General features: G+C 52.0%; 1 protein-coding gene across 2 annotated transcripts; it reads right to left on the reverse strand.

The window, feature by feature from the left end:
* Positions 1-439: 439 nt before the first annotated feature.
* On the reverse strand, positions 440-20,155 carry Cbs (cystathionine beta-synthase). Of its 2 annotated transcripts, XM_059282277.1 has the most exons (16): positions 19,927-20,155; positions 14,889-14,995; positions 13,161-13,295; positions 12,801-12,880; positions 12,494-12,628; positions 11,894-11,963; positions 10,006-10,097; positions 8,947-9,072; positions 8,433-8,517; positions 6,654-6,759; positions 5,355-5,429; positions 5,080-5,214; positions 3,721-3,829; positions 3,158-3,242; positions 2,394-2,435; positions 440-1,143 (listed from the first exon to the last, which is right to left on the reverse strand). In XM_059282277.1, exons 1-16 carry the CDS (start codon positions 20,124-20,126, stop codon positions 1,040-1,042), a joined length of 1,686 nt encoding a protein of 561 aa, XP_059138260.1. In that variant the 5' UTR covers positions 20,127-20,155; the 3' UTR covers positions 440-1,039. The 2 variants fall into 2 exon arrangements, with proteins under 2 accessions (XP_059138260.1, XP_059138261.1); XM_059282278.1 differs by lacking the exon at positions 2,394-2,435 and having other exon boundaries at positions 19,927-20,154.
* Between the last annotated feature and the right edge of the window lie 2,355 nt (positions 20,156-22,510).

Raw genomic sequence — 22,510 nt, forward strand, 5'->3', positions numbered from 1 at the left:
CCCTCCCTATCAGCAAAGAAACCGAAAGACAACCCAATTTAAACATGGGTGGAGCATGTGGGATCTCTGTAGTTGCTGGGCAGCAAATGTCAATCACAGAGTAAAGGGCACCAAGGTTGGGGAGGATGCTGAGAAAGATGCTCAGGAACACACAGGCGAGGATGTGAAATAGTGCAGCCCACTGGAGCAAGTGAACTCAGGATTGCAGTGAGCCCAATCCGGGATCTCTCCCGGGGGGAAAGTGGGTTCAAGCAGACATGTGCACAGACCTTCACAACAGCCAAGGCGTGAAAACAACACACACGCTTGTGCATGGCCAAATGGAACACAACCAGGACCATCCACATGCACGAAAAGGAACAGAACTCCGACATAGGCTGCAACATGAAACCATGAGATGCTCATGCCAGGGGAAATAAGGTAGACACAGGGTCATAGGTGTGTGTGATTCCATTTAATAGGAAGTGTCCAGAGCAGGGAAACCCATTGAGACAGAATGTGGGTAAGTGCTTGTCAGGGAAGCAAGCGGAGGTGAGGAAGAGCTGCTTGATGGGGGGCGTGGGGTGGCGTGGGGCATGAATGACCCAAGTGGTACCACTATCCTGGCACTCAGTTCACAGCCATGGGTCTCAGGTCACAGGAACTGCGCCTTCATTAAAACCCACATGCTCCCATGCTGGGGACAGCACTGCCCCTAATGATGAGCACCAAATGGGTCCAGGGTTTGCCCGTCCCCATGCTGGAGTCTTCTCTAGGGAGGACACTTTCTGGAACCCTCAGTCTTGTTGCATTTGTACTCTGTGTCCATCTTCCCTGGCTGACATCCCTCAATTCTCCTGTGACACCAGAGGACACCCATGTAAGCTACTCAGGCTCAGGAGTCATTTAGGAAGCTGAGTGTTAGGAGGAAGGCTGGGCCTCTGCGGCTGGCCTAAATAGCCACCTGTTGGTGCCACCTGCTGGACTTGGGCATGGAAACTGGTAGGTGTCTCTGAAAGCCCCAGCAGGGAGGGTGGAAGCCAGTCCCGACTTCCTGGCTCTATTTCCGGTTCTGCTCACGGGCTGTCACGAAGTTTAGCAGGTCAATGGCAGTGACAACCCCAAACACCATCTGCCGCTCGCTGGACATGCCACTGCTGCGGTCTAAGGAAAGAAACAGCTGCTGGATTAAAGGTGACGGGATACAGAGCTGATCTGAGGCCTGTTGGAAGCAAGAGACTCTTTCCTCGCCTCCAAGCAGGAACAAAGAATCAGCCACTGTGGCTCCAGCTGAGCCACATGGGCGGAGCCAGAGGGCAGTTCCTCTCACCAGCCCTAATGTAGGATGCTGGGTGCTGTCTGGAACACAGCTAGAAACCAACCCAGGCTCCCCAGAATGAAAGAGCTGGCAGGTGCCTCCTCTCAGCCCATGCCCACAGGCCACGTGCAGTGTCAGTGCCTGGGCAAGCCTCAGGCCCTCTTTCTGTCCAGAGTCCTGCCTGGCACCCAGGGCCTATTCAGCTCAGCCCACCTGAGTCTGTCTGCAGACAGGTTTCTCAGACTGGAGCTTCCTGTCAGCTTGGGCCTGGCCCTGCACCACATGGCCTCCAGGCAGAGAGGGCCATGGCAACAGTTTTCTATCCATCCGTTTGACAGGACATGGGGAGCCCAGACTTCTGTCCACAGAGTGATCTAGGTGTAGGTGGGGCTTGCCCACACATGCAAGGGCCTGAGGGGCTTCCCACGAGTAGAGGTGTTCCTGACCCGGGACTTTCCCTGGTTCCCTGGTTTTAGGGTCTCTAGGCTGATGACTTGGCCTGCAGCCTTTGGCACATGTGCACCTCCACAGTGGTGGGCTGGGCCTTCATGCCAGACCCTCCCCCTCCCCCGCAGATACATGTACCATCAGGCCTGTTCTCAGGAGAGCCGTTGCTGGCACAGTCCTTGGCAGGCTCAGAAGGCCACCCAGTGTCTGAAGACAGAGGCCCCTTGGGAGAGACCCATCAGGGACAGGCATCTCACTGGCCTATCTAGAACCCCAGAAAAGGACAGGGAAACTCCAAAGAATTCTGCTGCTGCATTTTTGAAACCACTGAAGCTAAGGGACCCCTTGATTGGCTCTGGGACACCCACAGAGCAAGTGACAGCAGGGTCCAGTTAGGCTGGCTGATTCCCGTGCAGGGTTTGGTGGGGAATGTTGTAGGTTTGTGACAACACTCTGTCCTGTCACTCCAGCTGCCCCTGAAGTGGGAATTCATGTTTTTTTTTGTTTTGTGTTTGAGATGTTCAAAGATTGGGAGTCCCCTCCACCCAACCCAACCTCGGGGGTCCAGGGCCCTAGATACCCTTGGAAGGGTATGATTCTGAACATGAAGGCCACTTCCTAGGGGCCGGGATGGGTGGGGCGTACATACCTGTGGGCCCCCCCACCACTCCTGACCAGGCCTGGTCTCGTGCTGTAGAGCCAAGGACGGGAGAGGGGTTAGACATGGGGCCACCCCCACATGCAGGCCAGCCTTGAGACTAGACATCAGGCCCTCCCAGTTCTTATGGATTGAGGAATGAAAATCAACACCCCTCACCCCACTGGGACCTGAGAGTGTCATCCCCACCTGCAGATGTTGACATTGGGAGGACTCTCGGAGAGCAGGAAGGACAGACTGTTTGATATGCACAGAGACAAGTGTGGTTCACCAGCTGTCCTTTTAACAGACACCCAGAGCTGCCCTTCAGAGCACCCCTGGAGCCCATCAGAACCAATCAGTATCTCCTGGCGGTATGTCCTCAAGGGCCAAGAATTCCAGCTGTCCCAGGTTTCTCTGAGACAACCCTCAGCATCCTTAGAGAATGCCTACTGTCTCAGCTGTCTCGGCCTGCGGGCCTAGGACAATGCCGTGCTATCTAAACAACTCGAGGGCTCACTGGAGCATGATGGGCCCTGTGTGTCCCTTGGGTACATGACTGGATTGACAGGCCCCTGGAGAGAGGTTCAAGATGTCAAAAGCTCTGGTGAGAAGATGAGGACCACGGACTCCCCATCCCCCACTAGGGAGCATGCCCGCCTACTGCACATAGCAGGAATGTGTACCATGAGAGCCTGGGCCAGGCGTGGCCAGTGTCCAGGGCTTAACGCCCTTGCCCCCAAACAAGAACCCAGCACCAAGTGGACCCTACTCACATTGGATCTGCTCATGGATCACCAGGGCGAAGTGGTCCATCTCCAGGATGTGGGAGAGCATGCCCAGTGTGTCAGTCAGGTGGATCTGCAAGAGAAGCTGTGTCCATGCTGGCCCTCAAGGACAGGCCCCCACAGACTTGATGAAGGCAAGAGGCACAACATTCGCCATAGCCACTCAGATGAGTTTCAAGTAGAAAGAAGGCCCCGCAGAGCCTTAGAGCATTCTCTGTTGTAGCAACCTGCCTGAATAGCGGCTTGCTATTCGATTCTAACCCACGGCCTCTGCTTAGAGGCCAAACTAGTAGACGGACCACTGGTTGTGGGGCCTGTGAAGGAGAGACGGACCAAGAGTACAGAGTTTTTACTGGAATGCACACAAGGTCTATGTGACAGGGGTGGCTTTCAACTGAAGTGACCTCGAACCCCCTAAGCAAGCTGTGTAGTTTCCAAGGGGTGGTACGGGTCGGGGACCCACTTCTGGCACAGCAAACACTAGGCCCTCCCTGCCTTGAAGGCCCAGCCTCCGCTCACATTCCCACTCCCCACTCCGGAAACACTCATACCGGTTTGAACTGCTTGTAGAGGACTTTGCAGACTTCATCTGATGGCTGCACCTTCCCAGCAAGCAGGGATGACAGCATGTTCCCAAGAGTCACCATCCCCAGGATGGCCCTGGGAAGAGCATGGAATTTGAGGCAGGAAGAAGAGGCAAGAGTCAGAGAGGGGTGTGTGGCCCACTCTGAAGGGCTCTAGCAGGCCTAAATGTGGCAAACACGGCTCTGGTAGGCCTTGCCAAACTGTTAGACTACATTCCTAAAGCTAGCCACCTAGGCCTATCCCTTTATTTGGCCACTGACTCGTTCCTAAGACAAACCTCCAACGTCCATCTATCAAAGTATTGAAGTCCAGCAATCAAATGCCCCCTTTTGGCTCACCTAATTAACATGCCCAATCAAAATTAACCAACTCATCCTAACTTGGGGTTTCCCCCTTTCTCTTTAAAAACTGCCATTGGCCTATGGGCCACGTGTGTCTCCTCTCTATCCAGAGGCAGTCCTCGGTCTTGTCCTCCCCACCTCCCTTCCCCTTCTCCCTCGTCCTCTGTCTCCTTCCTGTCTTTGTCTCTTATCCCTGCCCTCTGTCCCTCTGGGGCAAATAAATCTCCTTGTGCTGAGAACTTGGTCTTGGGGTATCTTGTGCTGACTTCAAGGTCCTTTCAAACTTGCTCCAGGAGCTGGAGAAATGGCTCAGTGACCAAGAGCATTTGCTGCTCTTGCAGAGGACCTGGGTTTGGTTCCCAGCTCCCACATGGCTGCTCACAAACATCTGTAACTCCAGTTCCAGGTCTGAGATCTTCTGACTGCCGCAAGCACTAGGCACACAGGTGGTACACACACACACACACACACACACACACACACACACACATGCACATATATCAAAACAGTTGTAGGCATGCAAATAGAGTTGGAGTTGAAGCGGGGAGAACAGAGACGGACAAGTTAGTCCTGTGGTGTTTATGTGCCCTCAGGGGTCCATGGTGACCAGCCATCAGACTTTTGAAGCTATCCATAGGATGTTGGTCAACTGGGCTTCCCTACCATGTGATTCTCTGGGTGCCACCACCCAGGGTGCCTGTCACCTACTCCCTAGTACCGGTAAGGATGGGCCGGCATACTACCAATGAACTGGGGGGACAGAAGCATTAAGACCCCAAGAGTTAGTATGGTCTAGCCTCAGCTGCTCAAGGACAGGGTAGTCAGCAGGCTGTCTGCGGCTCTAGACACTGTATGCAAAGTGACCTTACCTGCTGCTGCCCGTCCCATTTTGATGATGTGGACAGAGAGGCCTGGGCAGCAGGAGCTAGGATCCTAGCACAGTCTAAAGTCAGAGCCCTGGACTTGGGGGAGGGTGAGACTGACCCTGACTTGTCAACCACGGGTGCCTGGTCAAAGCCCTTCTCCCGGAGGATGGTGATGGTGTGTTCACAGGTGACTGTGGGTAACACAGTCAGCGGTGCTGGCAGGCTCAGCTCTTGAACACGCAGATGCCACCACCTGAAGGAGGGGGCAGAACGGGCCAGAAAAAAAAAACAGCATGAGGCAGGAGATAGGGCCGTGAGAGAAGCACCACGGTGGGAAACTGGAAGGCTACCTTTCCTGCCTATCCAGGGATGACAGCCAGGCAGCGTCCTTACCAAGGCCTCTTCACTGAGAGCTCCTCCTTCATGAAACCCTTCTGCAGCATCCACTTGTCACTCAGGAACTTGGACCTGCAGGGTCAGGGTGTCACTGAGGCCTCTCTACCCAGTGGGAGGCACACACATGGTCAGGGGCGAGTTTCTGAGAGCCTTACTGTTTCAGCATACGATGTAAAAATGGCAGAGCTCCAGGGAAGCCGAGAACTGAGTTACTGGGCATGTAGGCTGAAAGTCTCTGTGATCTGGACCCCTCTTACGGGTTCCTGAGCATCCTCCTCCTTGGACCCCTAGTTCTGCCTCAACAGAGCCTTTCCTATTCTGACCAAAAGCTGCTGAGCAGGCTACAGTGCTGTTAGGCTCTGTCCCAAGGAGGTAGGCTGAGGAGCAGCAGCATAGGACAGAGGTGGCCCCTACTCCAGCACCAATATGAAGTACATACTCGTGTACTTGCATATAAAATGCCCCTGGCCTCTTGAGCACACACACACACACACACACACACACACACACACACACACAAAACAGAACCATGCACATACACAAATGCGCACACACAACAGGCCAACCATGTGCTGGGGAGATGGCTGGCCTCCTGTATTGCTTATCAGCCTACCTGGAAGCCAGCAGGATGCCCATGCACCATGCCTGGCCATGCCAAGCTGCCAAGCTCAACACAAACATCACTCTATAGTTCACAGGCTGCGGAGGAAGGGCAAGAGATGGGGAACCACTCTTGTTACCCATGAGGCTGGCGGCAGAGCAGCTCCCCCTAGTTCAGCCAGGAACCCAGGCAGTTGACAGGACTTCAAGCCTCCTGGTCATAGGTGGCCAGGCAGAGAGCTGGGACTGTCCTGAGGCTACTGAGCAAGCACATAACCACAAGTTCTAGGAGAACCCAGCCGGGGCACATTCACCCTCCCAGATCCATTTAGGACAGCCGGTGAAACAGCAGAGCTGGTGGGCAGGAAGCAAATTAGGATTCCCCCCATGAAAACATCAGTACAGCTTGGCCCATGGCACCCAGAGCCCCAGTGGGGTAATGAAGACAAACCCAAAAGACCAAGACAGAGGGGTATATAAGGGACATAAATGTCCACCAGAGCTGTCGCCATGGACACACACACAAAGGCTCAGGATAGAGCCATACAAAGTGAACACTGGCTCTGAAGACATGGAGGATCCTGGGGCTAACAGGCTAACAAGACCCAGCTGTCCGCTACCCTTCCCCAGCATCCCACGGTCAGCGCTTAAGTGACAGCAGCCAGGAGGGCGACAGGGACCAGGGGTGTGTCTTACATGTAGTTCCGCACAGAGTCGGCCAGGATGACCACACAGCGCTGTCCTTCCTGCAACTCCTGGGCAGCCTTCACGGCCACAGCCATGGCACTGCCTGAACTTCCACCTGCCAAGAGGACCGTCAGACTTGCCCACATGCTTGTGTGTGCATCCATACGTAAACACACGTGCATGTATAACCCACACACGTATGCCAGCACTCTAGAAGGACCTGTGGGAACCATTCAGGCGTGCATCTCACATACGTGCTCTGGAAGGGTTCATACATGCTCTGAAAGAATCTTTGGAATCTCTGGACAGAGAATAGGCCGTAAAAGGACCCTATTCCTCTGCATCATCTTCCTCCTCATAGTCAGTGGAGCTTGCATTTCATAATTAAACATCACTGAGGAACTGGGGAGACCCTGGGACAAATGAAGTGAATCATGCTCAGCCAGAAGAGGGGCTCATGGTTCCCCAAGCTAAAGCCTGACCCCAAACCAAGAGGCAACTGAGGATAACATGTGTCTCACTGACTGCTCATAGCACCATGCAAAGCAAGTAGGTGATACCAGGTCTCAGATAATTAGAGTCCCAGGTTCACTGTGACACTGACCATAGAGGGCCCTGGCCCTGGGACCTCCAGAGAGAACCAAAGACACTGTTGCTGCCTCTCCAGTTTGGGCTCCTCCAGACTCAGCCTAAGAAAGTGCAAGTCAGTCGGAAAGGTCACCCTGGTGCCTCTCACAGAGAACCATGGCCCTGCCACTCATCTCTCGATGCCCGGGTTTTTTTGTTTTGTTTGTTTGTTTGTTTGTTTTTTTCCCCTGAGACAGGGTTTCTATGTGTAGCTTTGCGCCTTTCCTGGATCTCGCTCTGTAGACCAGGCTGGCCTCGAACTCACAAAGATCCGCCTGAGTGCTGGGATTAAAGGGGCGCGCCACCGCCGCCCAATGCTCGGGTTTATATCATTTACACTGAGTACGGGGTGTAAACACACTGAGTGAGAGAACCCAAGCCACAAGTCTCCTCCTAGTGGCCATGCTGAAAATTTTTTTCAATCAACATGGCTTGTTCCTGCTCCCCTAATAGTGCTTGGCTGTTGAGGACCTGGCCATGCTGGGGCTGATTGCTTTCCCCTGCCCCATTCCAACAAGACTCAGAACAGATGGCGCCACATTTATAGGGTGAGTCCGGGTACACTTGGTGTTCTCCAACTCTCAGGTCTAACTCAAGCTGCTGGGGCCTCTGCTGCCCCGTGGTCAGGCAACGGTGCCCTGTCCACCCTGATCAGGATGACTGAGGAGCCCAGGGCGGAAGGAAGGCTGCGGAGGTTGCTTCTGGGTGTGCCTCGGCTGCACAGAAAACTATGAGGGCAATAAGTACCGTCCCAGCTCCCTCTGGACTCCGTCGCCAAACCCTTCAGAGGACTGGGACCCCGCATGCCATAGCCTGGATCTACTGCAGATTGAGCCCCCGTTCCAGGGACAGGGGTGTTTAAAATGAATGAGGGGAAGAAAAAAAAAGCCACCACAAGAGCTTGCCTCAGACACTAGAAGGGCAGACTGAAGCCTGGGCCCTGTGCCTCATGCTCTCGTCGCCACAGGTGACTCCAAGAGGCTGCAAAGGATAAGCGAACAGCTAAGGAAGGAAGAGCCTGGACAGACGGACAGGAAGGGAAGTTACTGCAGTCACACAGCCTCATGTCCATGACTTTCATGCATTTGGAGTAGGTAGCACACATCCTGGGCCGTCCTCTGCCACCCTGCCAGCCTGCCGAGGGCTCACCCGGCCACTCACCACACAGCAGTCCTTCCTGCGCGATGAGCAGGCGGGCAAAGGCGAAGGACTCCTCATCATTGCTCTTGAACCATTTATCCACCACCTGTGTGCAAGAGCAGGTCACGGGCCTCAGCTCAGGTGGAGGGGCCTGGAGGGGGTGGGGCAGGGCAATCTCACAGAAGCCTTCTTCCCCCTGGATCTGCAAACCTAGACTTCTTTACCCTTCCCTGCTCCGTTATGCTTTGAGGAGTAACTCAGACAACCCACATCTCTACGGGTCTGGTGGCCTCTGCTAACAGTGGCCGTCCTTGTCCATCCTGTCCATCCTTGTCTGTCCTTCCCTTTGCCTCTCAGAGCCTGTGTCCAGCAATGTTGGGCATGAATTTGAACATGTCTCAGCCCCTGTAACCGTACTCCCTATTCTGTCTCCTCAACACTTGGGTCAGCTCAAGAGTGTCAGAATGCAAAAGCAAGCCAAGGATCTGGCAGCAGCCTGTGGCTCTGCCTGGGGGAACACTTTGGCCCAACCTACCGCCCTGTCCAGGACTGTTGGGATGAAATCATAGCCAATCCCTTCCACCTCGTAGGCTGTTTGCTCCGTCTGGTTCAGCTCCTCAGGCTCCGCAAGGATGGACCCTTCGGGATCTACACCAATGATCTGCAGGGTGGGTGGCTTTAGGGCTCAGGTCAGGGAGAAATCCAACCCATCCCTAGGCAGCCGCCATTAGAAAGGATATTTTCCGCTAAAGTATGCCTGTTAATGGCCAGCTCACAGGCTGCATATGCTAGTCCCAGATTAGAGGAAGGGAAGTCCTCCAGAATCTTAGGCAAGAAGCAGGAAGGCTACAACCTACTGGGGCTAATATCCAGCACAGGGTATTTAGAAAGATCCTTCCAGGGATGCTGGGTCCCAGTCATGGACATTTGGCAAGCCTTCGGGGACAAAGGATAGCTCTGGACACTGACATCTTCCTGGACTGTCTCCGGAGGGTGGACAGTCTCATGGGGAGAAAATGACCCTATTTCTTCGTGCCCCTCATCAAGCCTGGTCCTAACTCAGTGGTTCTCAACCTTCCTAATGCTGAAACCCTTTAATGCAGTTCCTCATGTTGTGGTGACCCCCAACCATAAAATTATTTTTGTTGCTACTTCATAACTGTAATTTTGCTACTGTTATGAATTGTAATGTAAATATCTGATATGCAGGATATCTGATATGCAACCCCCAAGGCGGGGGAGGTCATAACCTACAGGTTGAGAACTACTGCCCTAACTCAAGACAATCTGGGACTGTCTCTGGTGGCCTCTGAGCTAATCCAAAGGGCTTCACCTCACTCAGAATGGGAGCCCCCAGGACCCTGTGCTCCCCAAGTTCCTCCCGGGCAACTTGATACAACTATTCAAGACAGCAGTGGGATGAGACAGGAATGTGGGAGGAAATCAGTTCCCAGGCAGAGGGGCCTCCCAGCCTGATGTCAACAGCAATGAGCCTCTAAACTCAGCTCAGGCCACAGGCAAGAGAGCAAGTCCAGACCCACCCTCTCAGGCACCCCGTCTGCAGCAGCAGCACCCCGCATGGGGCCACACTCACTTTACAGCCAGGGCACTTCTCCTTCAGCTTCCTGGCGATACCTGTGATGGTGCCACCCGTGCCCACTGAAGCCACCAGCATGTCCAGCTTCCCTGGGGGAGGGAAGACATTCTCAGGCCACAGCTCAGCCAGCCCTCCACTCTTAATGACCATTGGTGGAAATACACTCAAGCCAAACCAGGTCCACGGGATAAACATCGGCCATCACTGCCTCCATCTGTGGACAGCATGCCCAAGGCAGAGGCTGCTGTCTGTTCTGTGACCTTGGCCTTTAAACCACCAATGTAGCTGAATCTACAAGGATGGGTCACAGCTGGGCAGCTAACAGTCTGGCAGAAGTAAGCTGTCAATGGTGTGCCTTCCTAGGCTGTCGGATTCTTGGCTGATTACAGATAAACAAACTGGGTTTTTAGGATACAGGGAAAATGCCTGAAGCTGAGGCTGAGAACTGGCCCAGGCTCTCTCATACCACTGAGGGTCAGCTCGGCATCAGGCATGTCTGAGCTGGGCAAACTCAGGAATGAAGCAATATGCACCAACTCTGCCAGATGAGAATTCTCACCCATAAAACCGGGTTAGCAAACACCTGAGCTTTTATTGGCCAGTTCCTGGGCACCGAACAAGTCTGCACCCAGGCCAATGCCAATACCAGGTTCTAAGTGGGAAGCCAAGGGTGGGACCTTCCAGCGCCTTCTCCCATGAGGCCCTTAGGGAGGTGTCCCACCAGCCCCAGGAGCTAGGCACTCAGCATGTATACATGGTTCCAAGGAGCCTCATGCTGTACTATAACAAGGTAGCTACAGCTATCACCATACAGCTCCAGATATGAGAAAGACTGAAGGTCAAATTCAATGGCCCCAGCTGGGCATGTGGCTCACACCTTTAATCCCAGCACTCAGGGAAGGCAGGTGAATCTCTGTGAGTTCGAGGCCAGCCTGGTGTACAAAGCCAGTTCCAGGACAGCCAGGCTACAACGTTTCCAAAAAGAAAGATAGAAAAAAAAGAAAAAAGAAAAAAAACGCTCCAGTTAGATCTTGACCCCTAGCTGTGAGGCCAGCACCAGCATGCACTCAACAGCCCCTACAGCCTGGAGGACATGAGGGCGAACACACAGTCTGAACCACATGTCTGGACACAGGGAGAGGCACCAGCAGAGGCCAAGAGGCCTCAGAGGAAGACCAATGTCTCCAGAAACTATTTCACAAAGATGGGTGTTTAAGCTGGGTTTACCAAAGAGAGGGTAAGTGACTTGTGCACTCCCAGGCAACCACATTTGACTGAGTGTGGTAGTTCTGTCAACTCCACACAACCTAGAGTCTTGAGAGAATCTGAATGAGGGACTGTCTAGATCAGGTTGGCCCGTGGGTGTGTCTTTGAGGGACTGCCTTTCCCCCCTCCCCCTGTTTTTCAAGACAAGGTTTCTTTGTGTAGCCCTGGATGTCCTAGAACTAGCTCTGTAGACCAGGCTGGCCTCGAACTCACAGAGATCCGCCTGGCTCTGCCTCCCGAGTGCTGGGATTAAAGGTGTGGGCCACCACCGCCCGGCTTGAGGGACTGTCTTGATTCTATTAACTCATATGGAAAGACCCAGCCACTGTAGGTGGCACCGTTGATTGTGCAGGAGGAAACCCTGGACTGTCTAAGAGCAGGGGAAGCGAGCTGAGCACTAGGCATGTACGCATGCGCTTCAGTCGGCCCGGACGTGTGGATGTCACGTGACCAGCTGCTTTGCGTTCCCGCCTCCTTCACTTCCCTGGAACCGGGAGCTGAAACAAGCCTTTCTCCCCTAAGTGGCTTTTCGTCCCCGTGTTTTATCACAGCAACAGAAACGAAACTAGAATAAGAAATGATTGCAGTCAAGGTGGGTGGAGGGATGGGAAGCACACACCATCACACTGCTGCAGGATCTCCTCGGCCGTGTCATCGTAGTGCGCCAAGGGGTTGCTGGCATTGCGGTACTGGGCGGAAGAAGAGAGGGGCTGTGAGCTGGCCAAACCACCGGCACCATGCGTGGACACTGGACAGTCAGCTCTGTGCTGGCCAGCAAGTCCTACAGCAGCCTAGAGAACCTCATCTCGGGAACCTCCCATACAAGATATGAAAACCAGGGTCATCACAATGTGAAATAATCCAGAAGTGAAATGAACAGGGGACTAGGCCTTGGGGTGCAGGCTCTTGGACATTCTGCATCTTCAGAGCCCAGAGGGTCCTCTGGAAGGGATAACCCAACCTCACTGCTGACCCAGCACAGCTGGGTTCTGTCCAGTGGGACAGCCTTCCGACACTGGCACGGGGACAGCAGAAACCAAAGGTTCTGTCACTGAGCAGGGCCCTGGAGCACCTCCCCAGAGGGAGTACTGTCACCCTGCTCATGCTGGGCAGAGACCAATCTCCCAGTCTCCCAACACGGCCCCACAAAAATCCCTGACCACAAATTTGCCTCCTGGAGGAGCACGGGTGTGTGTAGGGGGGAGACATGACATCTGACCTGGTCCAGAATGTGAGAATTGGGGATTTCGTTCTTCAGTCTCCACGCCACTCCCACATGAGACTCGGGGGAATCGAACCTGGCGTTGGTGGGTGTCCTCACGATCTCAGCTCCCAGAGCCCGCAGCACATCCACCTGTGCAGGGAAAACCATGCCTTAATCACTGGGGCTGGTCCCTAGAAGGGAGAACACTCTGGAAGGCAAAGCTGATGCAGCGAAAACCCATCAAGCCATACCCTCCCATAGGCCACGCCCCCGGTGGCCACGCCCTCCACCTAGCCCCACCCCCAAGCTGCCCTGAGCGCACCTTCTCCATACTCATCTTCTCTGGCATCACGATAATGCAGCGATAGCCCCTCACAGCAGCTGCCAGAGCCAGCCCGATCCCTGAGGGCCACATGCAGAGGGTGAGAGGGATCAGTGCCCAAAGCCCTGTGCCTTCCTGCCCGTGCCCCTGCCTGGGACACCTGGGACAAGCCCCAGAAGCATGGAAGGACAAAGGGCCTTTGTTCTGGAGAGGAACCCCACACTCTGATGACGATCTTAGGAGATTTATTCTGGCAGCTAGGTACACAGATGTGCTTCTGGGAGTGAAGACCTTCCCTGGAGGTCTGCACAGGCCGGGGACTTTCAGCCTCTGCTCAGCACCAACTGGCCCTACCCTCACCTGTGTTCCCAGAAGTCGGCTCAATGATTGTGTCCCCAGGCTTCAAGGTCCCAGCTCGCTCAGCATCCTCAATCATCCGGAGGCTAATGCGGTCCTTTACGCTCCCACCCGCATTGAAGAACTCACACTTGGCCACTGAAAGCCAAACATGAATCAGAGACGGGAGAGGACTCTCTGACCCCCACAGATTCCTGCCACCCTCAATTACCCAATACACCTCCAAGATGGGGGCCAGCCTGGGTGTTTGCCAGCCTGGGTGTTTGCCGTTCTGGGCATCTCTATACCCATTGCCCACCTCTGTACCTGGACACCCCTGGTCACAGCTGGCCTGTCTCCCACCTGCCCTGTAGACCCATGGCAACACTAAGTGAGTGGTAAAGACAGTCAAGAGCCCGTGGGCGGAAGGTTAGAAAACACGTCCCAGCAGAACGAGTACATGCAGTGAGTGGCTGGATCTGAGCCCACACACCCCTGCCAAGGTAGCCAGTCCAAGCAGCCCCAGATAGACCACCTTCGTCCTGAAGCCCCTGCCAAAGTTGCCCCCAACTCCTCCATTCTTGACTGCCTCTATCATCCGTGGTCAGTGAGTCCAGACTTAAGCTCAGCCCCACCCCCACCTGACATCACCTCCATGCTGGTGGATCCTTCCTTGCTCTTTAGTCTCACCCCCACCCCCACCTCACAGGGCTAGAGAAATGCCCTATTCCAGAACCACCTTCTTGGCTGGTTCTTGGTTCTGAAACCTACCACAAACAGACTGCCCCCCCCCCCCCCCCCCCGTTAGAAGAGATTCTGTGGGCACGGAGGGGCTTTGTTTGATGTCTGCTCCTTTGGCCCCATGACAGCCTCAGATCTGCAACACTCCCCCCCCCCCCCCCAAGGCCAAGCCAACTTAGCTCTTACTCATAGGCTATGATTGCCCACACCTCTGCCTGGGAACAGCTCCCTGCAAGGAACCCCTTCACCAATGACCTTCATTTACCTTGAATCTAAGTCCCACTCTTTGTCCCATAATGGGCTGGGCGACCTGCCAGACTCCATGAAACTGGGAGGACACAGACAAAGGCTTCCTCTGCAGTCATGGCTGTCACTCAGCATAAGCTCCGCCCCCACATGGGACCCTCCACCCCAATTTCCTCATTGATGCTCTCTGTCTAATACGGTAGCTCACATCTTTAATCCCAGCACTCTGGAGGCAGAGGCAGGGCAATCTCTGTAGTTCAAGGCCAGCCTGGTCTACATAGTGAATTCCAGGCCAGCAAGAACTATACAGTGGGGCTGGAGAGATGGCTCAGAGGTTAAGAGCACTGGCTGTTCTTCCAGAGGTCTTGAGTTCAATTCCCAGCGCCCACACGGCAGCTCACAACTGTCTGTAAATCCAGTTCCAGGAGATCTGACACCCTCACACCAATGCACATAAAATAAAATTAAATAAATTTAAAAAAAAGAACTATACAGTGAAACCTTATCTAAAAAAAAAAAAAAAAGATACACTCTCATAGTGCTCCAGCTTCACTTCTGCCTCTACCCAGGCCGTAACCTTCCCAGGCAGGCTCTTTCATCCAAGCTTCCCTGGCCATCAGTTAGAGAGAAGCTATCTCAGTCACCAACACACATCCTGCATCCCAGAAGACCCCAGTGCCGACACCCCCAGCCCCTCAGCTCCGGGTCACCCCGAGGCCCTGGTCCAGGATGCCTGAGGCAGCCCCAGCAGGGCCACACACTCACACAGCTCGCACTTGAGTCCTGCATCCTTTGAGATCTTGTTGATTCTGACCATGGGGGTGTTCCCAATTTTCCACAGAATATCTGGCAAAATTTTTGGAGATTCTGTCCTAAAACAGAGAGAGGAGGCTGTTCAGGAAACAAAACAGAATAAATAGCAGTTGGAGCCTGGGCATTGTGGGCATTTAGGAAATCAAGAATCCAAGAAGTGCCTCAGGGAAGGACCTGGGTGGTGGAATGCCTGGCAGATCCACAGTGGCGTAGATAACACACACACTCACAAGCACACCCTGGAACACCCAAGTGCAGTACACCTTAAACCCAGTTTGAGGGACTGGATCTCCACATAACTTCCACTCCCCAGGTCTGAACATGCCCTTGGGACTCATAGGACGTTACAGATGGGAAGATAAGTAGGGACATATGGTCTCTATCATTTTGGCAATGTTCATTTTTATCCCCAGTGAAAAAATTAAAATACCTGAACATAGTGTCATGTGTTTGTAACCTCAGTACACAAGAGACTGAGGCAGAAGGTTGTGAGTTCTAGGATTACCTGAGCAACAAAGTGAGTTCAAGGCCATCCTAGGCTACAGAGTGAATACACAGACACACACACACACACAAAAAAAAAAAGAAGTAAAAACAAAATTGTCACACTTTAACACCCAGTCAGGAGTACTTCCGCCTGACTCCTGGTGGCTTACACAGACATCTAGAACCTCATTCTCTTGGTTGAGGACATCTGGACGAATGACTGGTCTCAAAACCGACTACGCCATAGATGGTGTGACAGCTTGCCCCTCCCCCCCCAATATGGACAACACGTGGATGGCACGGTCTATGAGTTAAGATGAAGTAACATCCCCTAAAGATGCCCACTCAGATTTGAGGTCCCCTCTCTGGGCATGCCCACTGCCTCAATGTTGTATATCTCAAAAAATTCTCTCAATTTGTCTTCGCCTTTCTGGTAAAAATCTTTTACCATTGGCATTACCAGCTTTCAGCTTTCCTGGCACCAGCTTATGTGGCATTTTAGTGGCTGGCACACAGAAAATTACCAAACCCCTCTAGGGGACAAAACAAATGACCACACTCTGTCGCTTACTCTGGCTTTACTTTTTTGTTTTGGTGAGACAGGGTTTCTTTGTGTAGCTCTGGCTCTCCTGGATCTCACTCTGTAGATCAGGCTGGCCTAGAACTCAGAGATCTGCCTGCCTCTGTCTCCCAAGTGGTGGGATTAAAGGCAAGGGCCACCATCTACTGGTTTCTGGCTTTTCTTTTTCTTTTTTTAACATTTATTTATTTTGTATACAGTGTTCTGCCTGGATGTATCCCTGCAGGCCAGAAGAGGGCACCAGATCTCATTACAGATGGTTGTGAGCCACCATGTGGTTGCTAGGAATTGAACTCAGGACCTTTGGAAGAGCAGCCAGTGCTCTTAACCTCTGAGCTATCTCTCCAGCCCTCTGGCTTTTCTTTAATTGCTGCTTCTGGCTCTCTTTTCTGGAAACAGCCCACAATTCACACACACACACACACACACACACACACACACACACACACACACCCCTGGCACCCCTGGCTCTACACAGAGCATTCAGTTGGCTCCAAACCCAATGGCCACCCGTTGGCTAAGGTTCTCCTTTGGAGAACTCCATCTGGAAGTCTGTGTAGCCCATCTTTGCTTCCTGACCCTGCCCACTTTATCAGAGAGGCCACTGGGACCCGAGAGGTTAGACTCCAGCCAGTAAACATCCTACAAAGAGGAGAGTCATCAGAGGGGTGTCCCCTCTGTTTCCAAGGTCACATGATCGCTGCAGATGGTGCAACTAACTGAGGAACAATTGCATGAGAGCTCTCCTCCCAAGACCCTGAGAATGTCCACTAAGGAGCCTCAACTGATCTTAACAGTATTTTTTTAAAAGGTTGATTTTTGGCCACTTGCATGGTTTTATTTATATTTTAAAACATTTATTTATTTTTATTTTATGTGCACTGGTGTTTTGCCGGCATGTATATCTGTCTCCAGATCTTGGAGTTGCAGACAGTTGTAAGCTGCCATGTGGGTGCTAGGAATTGAACCCGGGTCCTCTGGAAGAGTAGGAGGTGCTCTTAACCACTGAGTCATATGTCCAGCCCCTACATGGTTTATGTTCCCGCTGAGTAGGAACATAAAACCAAAAATAAGTAAGATTATAAAACAAGGGCTGGAGAGATGGCTCGGAGGTTAAGAGCACTGGCTGCTCTTCCAGAGGACCTGAGTTCAATTCCCAGCAACCACATGATGGCTCACAACCATCTATAATGAGATCTGGTGCCCTCTTCTGGCCTGCAGGCATACATGCAGGCAGAACACTGTATATATAATAAATAAAATAAATATAATAAATTTTTAAAAAATTTTAAAAAAGAAGAGATGTTACAAAAAAAAGAGATTATAAAACAAAATTCTGCTAGTCACTGAATAGAAGTCTCACTCTAACTCAGTTCATTTGGGGATCTGGCACCCTAAAGACTTTGAAAGGCAGTCACTAGTGACCAACTCTCAGTCCATGTAAGAGGGACATGATTCCTGCGACTGTCAAACTCCAGAGAATGAGTGAGTTCACCTATCCAGGACAGCACACTCTGCTCTCCAGAAAGCTCTCAAAGGGAGAGGCAAAGGGTCTTTAGAGGCAGTAAAACCAACTGAGACAGCCAGGTGGTGGTGGCACATGCCTTTAATCCCAGCACTCGGGAGGAAGAACCAGGTGGATCTCTGTGAGTTCGAGGCCAGCCTGGACTACCAAGTTAGTTCCAGGAAAGGTGCAAAGCTACACAGAGAAACCCTGTCTCGGAAAACAAAAACAAAACAAACAAACAAACCCAGCTGAGACTTACGCTCTCTATTAAAAGGGTCTCAACTGGCAACTTTGGGTAAACCTATCTGTGGACCCACGATCCAGGGCTCTTGACTTTGGAATTTAGAAATGGAAAGTGTCTGACTGTACCAGTGCTCACCCTTTCTGTGTTGTGCTAGGCAAATCCTTTCTTGACTGCCATTAAAAAAAAACCTTTCAATGTGTTCTGTTCTGTCAAACATAACTTGTCTAGCTCCGAGGAGATAAAAATCCAGCTCTGGGCTGAGGAGATGGACCCCTTTAAAAATCTGGACATAGTAGTGTGTCTCAAAATCCCTGTACTCAAGCCAGAAAAGACAGCCAGAAGCAGCAGTTAAAGAAAAGGCAGAAATCAGTAGGTGGTGGCCTTTGCCTTTTAGGATCTCTGAGTTCGAGGCCAGCCTGGTCTACAGAGTGAGTTCCAGGCTAGGGCTGCTCATGATTGCCCCCAGGGATAGGTCAAGCCTGTGACTGCAGGGCTATAAACTCTTCAGCATTTCAATGACCGCACAATGTGACCAAAGCGGTTTCCAGAACAGTCCCTGTACGACTCTCCATCTACAGGCTCAGGGGTGGCTGCATGCCCGCACACTCCCGGCCTATGCCTACTTGCACTCATCCACCCCGCGCCCCACACCCAGACTTCAAGGCTGCCAGGCTGCTGGGCCCTGGCTTCCTGCCTCCCTGCCCCAGGCTTCTCACACTGGAGCCAAACTGACTAAATAGAAGCCTCAGACACCTTGGGCGTCTAGTCAGGGGCGGAGTAAGGAATTTGGAGTTCCAGGGCGGGAGGAGAGGCTGCCTGGGTACCAACAGGCAGCAACGGGCTGGACTCCAACCGGGTCTTCCACAGAGAAAGACTCTGCCGAAGAGCTGGACATGCTCTCTTCTTAGGTCGTCTTTGGTTGGGCTCAGAAAAGTGGAGACAGGCTGGGGCAAGGCCAAGAGCTCCTCCCTCTCAGCCCCAGGGAGGCCAGGCAGGGGGTAGCATCAGGATACAGGCTGGGAACTCAGGTGTGCTCACTCCGATGTTTGTACAGGTGAAGGCTCAGATCGATCACCCATCCCGAGTGCCTGTGCTTTGCCAGCACAGGAGGGCAGCCCCACAGGACCTCAAAAACCCCAACTGACCATCAGGGCTGCCCGCCCCCCTGTCCTTCACTCTGAAGCCCCCACACCAGGAACCTCTGGAACTGGCCGGCGAGTCTCACCCTATTCAGCATGTCCCATCTCTCTCTCTGCCGATGTCTGGTGCCATACCAGACTCCCTCAGTCTAGTGCCTAAGCCTTTCCTTGGCCTCCCCCTCCCTGGTCCTCCAATGACTGCTGACAAAGGTACCCCTGTCAGCTGAGGACGAACCTGCCCTTAAGGCTGATGTGTGCCTGGGAACAAGCAGTTCCCAGGCCCCCAGAAGCCCTCGGGAGTCAGCTCTCCTGCAGCCACAGGCTCCTCTTCCCTGCTGTGTTGTCCTAGCAAGGACTCATCTGACCAGCCCCCACTTGTCTCCTGAGCTCCCGGCACTGGAGCCCATTCAATGGGCACAGCTTCTAGTTTGCATATTTCATTTTTTCCCCCTTTGGCCCCTTGAAAAGGCTGCCTCCCACACCTGCCCAGTGCTTGCTCAGACTTTTGAACCCATAACCATAAATGCTGGTGGCCACACACAGAGCACAGGACTCTAAGACTTAAAACACAAATCCTTTCACCCACTTGTTCTAATTTGAAGGCATTAGACTAAGGAAATGGATCCTAAGGGTTTTATGACAGCGCAGGAGCCTGCATGGCTCCATCCTGGGCACTTAGAACAGGGTGTGACACAGTACATGTTCCTAGGTGGGTTACCAATTGACTGTGTGTGGAATGGTTTCTATTGGAGTTATTTCAAATAAAGTCATGGCAGACAGCTATCAGTGCCATTGACGGTCTCAGTCGGACCATAAAAGGAACCCACCAGAGCTAAACACTCAGTACACAAAGAAACCTTGGCCGCTCTGAGCCTGGACTACACTGTTTCTATCTCCCCTCCCCTGGCCCCCCCACATGGATCACAGAGCAGGAGATCCCACTTTGAGCTTGGTAGCTGTACGGCCCCCCATACCCCTGCCCCACCCCTCAAGGAAATAGGCCCACCATCTTGAGATCAAAGCCAGAGACTTACTGCACTGTGTGGTAATGTGGCGAGTCTGCCATGGGCCTGCCCAGCTGCCAGGTACATTTGCTTGGGGTGTCAGGTCGGATCCATAGGCGCTCACTGTCCCCTGAAGGGCCCTTCTCTGGGTGTCCTTTCACTGAGTGCATGTCCAGGCGCTGGGGGCACACGGCTGAGCCAGCTTCGCACTGGGATGTCCCTGAAGGCATGCTGGGATCTGTAGCGGGAGCAAAGAGCTGTCGGTTTAGAAGCTGGCTCACACATCCCCTGTGGGAGGGACGCTCCACACAAACAAATCCAGCCAGGATGGGAGAAAAGGTGCAGGCCTCAGCTGCTGTGGAAAATATTTAGGTTCCTGTCCAGAAAGTTAAACATAAACTACCATATGACCCAGCAATTCGACCCCGAGGCAGAGATCCAAAAAAAAAAAAAAAAAAAAAGATGGAAATAGATATTTAATGTGCCCATTCTCATGGCAGCCTTGAGAGTCAAAAGGTGAACATCACCCAAGGTCATGGATGAATGGATACTCAGAAATGTGTTCCATCTATGCAATGGGATACCATTCAGCCCTAAGAAGGAATAGACGGGGCTGCAGAGATGGTTCAGCAGTTATAAGTGCTTGCTTTGAAGTCATGAGGGGTGGACTTCAGATCTCGCACACATGTAACAAGCAGGCTGTCCCATGTACACACAGACACATAGACACAAATAAGTAAATCTCTTTTTAAAAAAGAAAGAATGGATGAAATCTGAAGACATAATGTTAAAGGAAAGAAGCCAATCATAAAAAAATTTCATTTCTAGAAATGCCCAGAATAATCAAATGTCCTATGATTTGAGATATGTGAGGGACCCAGAACAGGCAAATCCATAGGAACCTATCATAGAGGACATGAAAGGCAGGTGGGCGGAAAGAGAGTAACTGTTTAATGCACGGCGGCTTTTGAGATGGTCAAAAACCATGAGAGCGGTCTTATTGTCATCCTGTAGCTGTGACAAAGCATACCGAGGGGAGCAAGGGTTTATTTCAGTTACAGTCCCAGGTTACAGTCCATCAATTCGGGGAAGTCAGGGAAGAACTTTTGCAGCTAGTCACTTTATATCCACAGTCAAGAGCCAGGAGAAACAAACGCACCCGTGTTGGCCGCTCTCATCTAGCTTTCTCGGGTCTTACACAGTTCAGGACTCCTTGCCTAGAGAATAGTGCAGCCCGCTGGACTGGCTCCTCCCATATCAAGTAATAATCAAGACAATTCCCTACAGACATGCCCCCAAGCCAAACTGTTCTAGGCAGTCCCTCTGTAGAGACCCCTTATCAGGTGACTCTAAACTGTGTCAAGGTGACATTTAACACTAGCCAGAACCTTGTACAGACAGTGACAGCAGTTGCACAATCCTGTGGATAAAGTGGTAAGACACCGCCTCCATATCGACCATTTCTGCACCTCAGACTAAACTGCAGATTAAAATTATTCAGAGGTCCGATGCGTAACTTGGTGGGAGAGGATGGGGTGGCTGGCAAGTGCCAGGTCCTGGGTTTTAGTCCCTTGTTTTCAAAAACAAAACAACAAAAAGAAAAAAGAAAAAAAAGTGTGTGTACTTAACATGTACACATTTTCATGTTATTATTCCATGAAGAATGCAGCATCACAATTGCTTTAAAAAATTTTTTTAGCCGGCGGTGGTGGCGCACGCCTTTAATCCCAGCACTCGGGAGGCAGAGCCAGGCAGATCTCTGTGAGTTCGAGGCCAGCCTGGTCTCCAAAGTGAGTTCCAGGAAAGGCGCAAAGCTACACAGAGAAACCCTGTCTCAAAAAAACAAAACAAAAAAAACAAAACAAAACAAAACAAAAAAAAAGAAAAGAAAAGAAAAGAAAAGAAAAGAAAAGAAAAGAAAAGAAAAGAAAAGAAAAAAGCTGAGTATGATGGTGCACGCCTTTAATCCCAGCATTTAAGAGGCAGAGGCAGGTGAATCTCTACAAGTTCAAGGCCAATTTGGACTACATAGTAAGTTCCAGAACAGCGAGGGCTATCTATGTAGAGACTCTGTCTCAAAAAACAAAAACAAAAAAAAAAAAACAAAAAAACAACCCCCCAAAAACGAACAAACAAAAAACAAACACAAACAATTTTTTTAGACTTACTAATATGTATGGCTGTTTTGCCTGAATGTATGTATGTGCACCATGTGTGTGCCTGGTGCTCTTGGAGGCCAGAAGAGAGCCAGCCTGAGATCCCTGGAACTGGAGTTACAAATGATTGAGTCACCAGGGTCCTCTGCAAGAGCAGCAAGAGCTCCTAACCCCTGAGCATCTCTCCATATCCCTTCAACATTTCTTTGCCTAACGTGGACATCATACTGGTGTTTTAAGTAATCTAAACCTGATCTGAGGTTCCTGAGAGGGTGCGTAGGGTAATATGGAAGGACAGCCATATGGGACCACCCTCCATGGACCTGAAGAAAAGACCACCATTATGTTATATAATTTAACCCACTATTTACAGCAAAGCCAGACACCTCCCCACCCCACCCCCACTCCACAGTCCCAGGAGGTGGAAGCAGGAGAGCAGATGTTCAAGACCAGCCTAG

The sequence above is a fragment of the Peromyscus eremicus genome, chromosome 16_21 (assembly GCF_949786415.1).
Source record: "Peromyscus eremicus chromosome 16_21, PerEre_H2_v1, whole genome shotgun sequence".
Lineage (NCBI taxonomy): Eukaryota > Metazoa > Chordata > Mammalia > Rodentia > Cricetidae > Peromyscus > Peromyscus eremicus.